At 43.8% G+C, this 5951-nt stretch overlaps 1 protein-coding gene across 4 annotated transcripts in view; it reads left to right on the top strand.

Annotated features, from left to right (window-relative positions):
• The window catches only part of DIRAS2 (DIRAS family, GTP-binding RAS-like 2), a 40471-nt gene extending 34999 nt beyond the window's left edge, over nt 1-5472 (top strand). For all 4 annotated transcript variants that reach the window (XM_011991194.1, XM_011991192.1, XM_011991193.1 and 1 more), the window contains exon 2: nt 1443-5472. In XM_011991194.1, coding sequence (XP_011846584.1) covers nt 1479-2078 — 600 coding nt within the window. In that variant the 5' untranslated portion in view covers nt 1443-1478 and the 3' untranslated portion in view covers nt 2079-5472. The remainder of the gene's footprint in view (nt 1-1442) is intronic.
• The last annotated feature ends 479 nt before the right edge of the window (nt 5473-5951 follow it).

Genomic DNA, 5951 nt, shown 5'->3' with positions numbered 1-5951 from the left:
GTGCAAGAGCAGCGGAGTATTGAACTGAGCAGATCTGTAGGCAGACGCACAAGGCAAATTGAGAAGGTGCGATGCCTCCGTCCGAGACTTTGACCGATGTTCTGTCTGTCACGAGAACATATTCACTGCACAAATGCATTTCCTTCCATTGTTAGTTCTGTTTCATACTTTTACTGGACTCTAAAACGGATTTTCTTCCATAAAGCTTTTTATTGTTTTTCCACAGTTGCCCTAAAACTAGAAAAGCAAAAAGTCAGCACAATGCCTGCTTGCAGAAAAGAATGAATTCCACGCTTCACATTAACATGTTAGTTTTAAAAATTTATCCAAATTTGTGTAATTCTCTATTTTATTTGGTGTTATATGCCCTTCCTTACCAAAGAAGATACAGAATGAAAAAATATGATAGGGTGTAAATTAAGAGGGCACATCTACACGTCCCTGAATAAAAATAAATATTAGAGTAGGGGTGAAGTTTATGATGGAGAGTTGCTGCATTCTCTTCATTTTTAATGACCCTTAATAAGTAGCTTATGCTACTATCCTGGTAATACCCAATTCCTTATGTTTCTTAAAAATAAAGCTTATATAATCATCTTAATTTTGATGAATGAAATGACTATTCACACTTATTAGTTAGCTCTTCATGCTTAATGGAGACAATCTACACTCTGACCCGAGTAATGCCTAAGTCACTGTGACCAGCTCTGTCTACAGACAGCCTATGGGATGGGCGTTGGCATCCACAATGCTTTGGTTGTATCCTAGCCTTCCCTCTTACTGGCTGTGTAACATCAGAGACATTCCATTCCCCATCTCTTCCTCGTTTCCAGTTTCATCATTGTACAACAGAGCTAATGGCACCAACTTCTGCAGAGTGGTAAGGATTTCATGAGTTAATATAAACACTGAATTAATATTAAGAACATCCTTTTCCCTCACTCATCTCCCTCTCCCATTGTTCGTGAAAACACACACACACACACACACACACACACACACAATGATGACCAGTATATTGGGTACTCAATACTTCAGGTAAAGCAGCAAAGATATGCTGCTGCTGCTGATGGTGATGTGTGTGTGCATATGTGTGTCTGTGTTTTTTGGGGGGTGGTTAATTTCTCTTCTCATTGCCCTTCCTTGGTGCTGCCTCTAGGGCTCACTTTGCATGTTTTCCCTGGGCTTAGGGCCTATGTGGGAGCAAAGATGCTCATTGTCATGGTCCAATAAAGAGGAATAGATGGGCTTCAGCGAGCCCGAGTAGATTGTCTGTTCTTTTGAAAATGGCAGATTGACCAAATTTATTGGATTTAGAATTGTAGCTATTATAAATGTCATGACCTCCCATTTTTAAGCTATCAAAAGAGGGTAGAGCCATCCTTATTAATGTTTTTATATTTTAATTATTAATTCTCTTAAACATCTGGTTCCTTTGCTAGGTGCGTCCTGGCTGATAGTTGGAGCCCTCCAGCAACATGCCTGAGCAGAGCAACGATTACCGGGTGGCCGTGTTTGGGGCTGGCGGTGTTGGCAAGAGCTCCCTGGTGTTGAGGTTTGTGAAAGGCACATTCCGGGAGAGCTACATCCCGACCGTGGAAGACACCTACCGGCAGGTGATCAGCTGCGACAAGAGCATATGCACATTGCAGATCACCGACACGACGGGGAGCCACCAGTTCCCGGCCATGCAGCGGCTGTCCATCTCCAAGGGGCACGCCTTCATCCTGGTGTACTCCATTACCAGCCGGCAGTCCTTGGAGGAGCTCAAGCCCATCTACGAACAAATCTGCGAGATCAAAGGGGACGTGGAGAGCATCCCCATCATGCTGGTGGGGAACAAGTGTGACGAGAGCCCCAGCCGCGAGGTGCAGAGCAGCGAGGCGGAGGCCTTGGCCCGCACATGGAAGTGCGCCTTCATGGAGACCTCAGCCAAGCTCAACCATAACGTGAAGGAGCTTTTCCAGGAGCTGCTCAACCTGGAGAAGCGCAGGACCGTGAGTCTCCAGATCGACGGGAAAAAGAGCAAGCAGCAGAAGAGGAAAGAGAAGCTCAAAGGCAAGTGCGTGATCATGTGAAGGCCCTTCCTGCGGGAGGAGCAGCTGTGTGTCCCCGGCACCTCACTCCCCCCAAGTGACACCCACCGTCGTCAGGGTAGCATGTACAATGCCCACGTGTTAAACATTGCATTTAATCGAGATGCGCCCTATAGTCCTTAAGAGGGCGTTCCACACCACCAACAGTAAGCCACCCCCTCTGGAGTCACACAATCTGCCAGGCGGTTCAAGTGAAAACCAATACGCTCAGCATCCCCGGGAACTGAGAGCTGCCAGCAATTTCTGAAGATGGCGATGAACACCCGAAGGTGGGAGGGAGGACTGGGACCCACAAAGCAACATGTACCGAGAGGACTAAATGTCATCTACGTGCATGTGAGAGCCTGTTAACCCAGAGCTACCCGCACCAACCCCAGACAGAAGCCAATCACATCTTTGGGGGAGGGGAGGGGCAGGAAGAGGTGAGAAGATCAGATGGTCCAAAGTGGACCACAGTTGGTCCATTTTACACATTTTTAAAGGGGATTAAAAACCACAGCCTCTCCCCCAAACGGTGTTCATTCTTAATTCCCACCTGGCCTGTTAGGAGCCTTGCTACCCTGAGGGCATGTGTTCACCTCATGTAGACCTAGTTAGGAAGTATCATTTTAACCTATTAGAGTATTTATCTTCATGTGCAGGGATAAGTGCACTAATAGTGTGCTGCTCTGTCAGAAGTTCTTCAGTTTTTAAGTGAGGCTATCGTGACAGTATTAAAACATCGCAATAATGTTCTTGTGTGTTATACATCGAGGGTTTTAGAAATGTGATTTTCTTCTTTTGATCTGTGAGGAGTATAACTTCTTTCAGCCCTCAGATTTTAAATATAAGCAAATAGACTCGGTATTTTTAGACGTTTTTTTCCTCCAAGGTGGTTTTCTTCTCTTAAATAACTCAATCGGTACCCAGCTGGGTAGCAGCCAGCAAAGGCCATCAGACAACCTGAAGCACATCCATTTTTGTAGTGTCACAAACATGTATATGCCACACTTTGCACCTTAATGAAATACTTTGAAACAGAAGTTATTCACTGTGTTTTTGATGATCTATCTATATTGGAAATATATTCCTGGAAAATGCATTTAAGTAATAGTAAATTCTCCTGCATGTTCCATTATACATGTCTTCTAAGAGCTGTTCGATACAGTATTCACTCTAGAAACAATTATCTTTTTCTCCTAATGATTTTGTGTGCATCTTTAATCTTTCAAGCCAAATTACAGCCATTTCAGGTTTCCTGTGTTAGCTTGGGGATAGGATGGTGGCTGGAGACAGGCAGGCTGCTCTGCCCTGGGAAGAGCCCACTCAGCTTAATTGCTCTGCCATCGTAGAGCCTGGTTGGACTTGGCTTCCTGAAAACTCCCACTGATAGTGCCTGTTAGATCTCCTGTTTGTTTCAGTTGGCAGAACATTTACTGGCCCCAACTGTGGCATCATCCTCTCAGCAATCTTCTTGTCACCCGCCTGGCAGGCAGAAGAAGCTGCAGTCCCACGTGGGCCTGCCTGGGGGGTGGGGGCTGCCTGGCTGTTGGGTGGCAGTGCCAGCACAGGCAGGGCTTAAGTTGGGGATGTTTGACTGTGCCGTCTCCTGCAACTGCTGTTTCTCCTGTCCCTCCTGTGCAGGGTTAGCAGCAGCAGCAATGTGGCCATCTCCATCCCCCAAAGCGCACTTGCTCTCGCAATATGTCCTAGTTTTCTTTAGCCTTTTCTGGTTCAGTTCCCTTGTCCTGATCTCATCCTTTCTGGTCTCCCAATAACTCACCCTTGGGATGTGTTTAGTGCGTGGGAGGTGCCTTTGAGAACTGCTTGACTCCATGGTCTCCTAGAACAAAACCGCCCTGACTTTGCAGGGGGAGCACTCATGCTGAGCTGAGAAAGCAGAGAAGTGGCCTGGGAGCCAGCTGGGGGTGCAGAGCATTTGGGCCAGTCCTGTGCCCCGCTTCAAATTCCTCAAGCAGGATTGTTCTGTTCTAGAAAGCTGTTGCACAGCATTTGCAATGAGATCTTTAGTTGGCGGATTTTCTGGAACATTTGTTTTTCAACTTGTCCCGACATTTTTTTCTGTTTCTATTCTGAGAGAGAGATGATCAAGTTTTAATTTGGGTATAGGTTAAATGGAAGAAGAAACAGAACTTCATGGCCAAAATGGGGTGTATAGATTTTGAGTGGGTTCTTTGCTAACAGTAGAATGTGATATTTACCACCGACTGTAGTGTTAATAAAGCTTTTAATGTGAGACGTTCCTACAAACCATCCCATTTCTACTGATTGTAAGTCAGAATTTCTTTTATCCCTTTCAAATCAGTTTCTACATGTTTAAGTGTTTAGGGCTTCATCAGCATGAGAAGTTTATAATTACTGAAAATCTGATTTCATTCAGGACACGTTTTTTCCTTCATATTTTGCCTGTGAATTTATAGGCTAGGAAGGCTATTGAAGCTTCAATTATGGGTCTTCATTTTGAGATCATTTTCTATGAGCCGAACTGAGGATATCGATGATTATCGCAAAATCATCTTTTAGGAGCTCCCCAATTGACTCAGGGTTTGAGGAGTTAGTATCACAGAATCAGACTTTTTTAAAGCATTTGTATGTTTCCATTCCCAAATATGTAGCTGTGGTTCTTGAAAACACATCCTACATTGCATATGGGCACAGCAGTTTTTGACCCAGCCAGAATCAGTTAATATTTAATTAAATATTGCTTTGAGGATGGCGCTCTGGGCATGAGCATGGGGCTCCATGACTTCCCTTCTGTCCCCACGAGCCCCTCCTCCATCCAGCGACAAGCCATGGGCATGCACACAATGCAGCAAGACCAACACAAGAGCAATATTGAATTGTTCATTCTATCTAAAATTACATGTATATAAAACATATAATTTATCTTCCTGCATTTTTGAAGTATAAAGTCATAAATTGTACATATCTGTAAGCTAGTATATTTGTTTCACTGTTTGTAATATTTAAGAAATGCTCATTCTTTGTAGAAAAATGTATTAAATATTTTAAAAATTGCTCTGTGATACTTAATTTTTTTCCCCTAAATTTGTAATGTGTTGCTTCTACATAAGTTCTCTGGAAATATCTACAACTAATAGGACACATGTAAATCCTTGAAGACACATCCTGGAATTCAGTACCCCACAAGGACAGTGTGCATACAAAGTATTTGCAGAGCATGACTTTTATATGTGTGGGATATCAATGTGTATATTTATATTTAAAGTGTATTTATTGTTACAAGTCTATTCTCTATTATATTTTATTTACTCTGCGGTTATAAAAATCACCCTTGCATACAAGTTTCTAGTTGCCAGTGATGTTCTGGAAATAATGGGACATATTACAATAAAGTTACAGTTATGACACCCTGGCTGGAAAGTGGTGCTGTGTCTTATGGGGTTAGCTGGTCTAGGATGACCTTGACTTGGTGACCCCTCAGCAGTTGTTATGTGCTTACGACCACAATAGAAGGATATCAGGCTCTGCACAGAACTAGTATAGGCAACAGTAGCTCACCCTGGGGTGTCCCGTGAACCTTTCTCATGCTCCCTGTCATTGGGTGGAAATGAAGCAGAAGCTCCAGACAGGTTAAGGTGAGAGGGAAAGAGTAGGGCAGGGCCCTACTTGTGTCAAAATAGAAGTGAAGACAAACTCCCTTCTCTTTTTTTAAATCCTGCCTTCCTCCACAACCCCAGGCTATTAAACTGTAAACCAAAAATAAAATTCTAAGCCCCCCAACTGATCGACGGATGCTCCCCTGGGCCAAGGGCATTCCAAAGTTAACTCAAAAACTAGTTCAGACCGTTATGGGAAGTAGGGATCAGACACGCCTCATTATATCCTCCTCCT

This window comes from Mandrillus leucophaeus, unplaced genomic scaffold (genome assembly GCF_000951045.1).
Source record: "Mandrillus leucophaeus isolate KB7577 unplaced genomic scaffold, Mleu.le_1.0 Scaffold391, whole genome shotgun sequence".
Classification (NCBI taxonomy): domain Eukaryota; kingdom Metazoa; phylum Chordata; class Mammalia; order Primates; family Cercopithecidae; genus Mandrillus; species Mandrillus leucophaeus.
The sequence above is the reverse complement of the archived record's forward strand: the minus strand, read 5'-3'. Positions and strand labels throughout refer to the sequence as shown.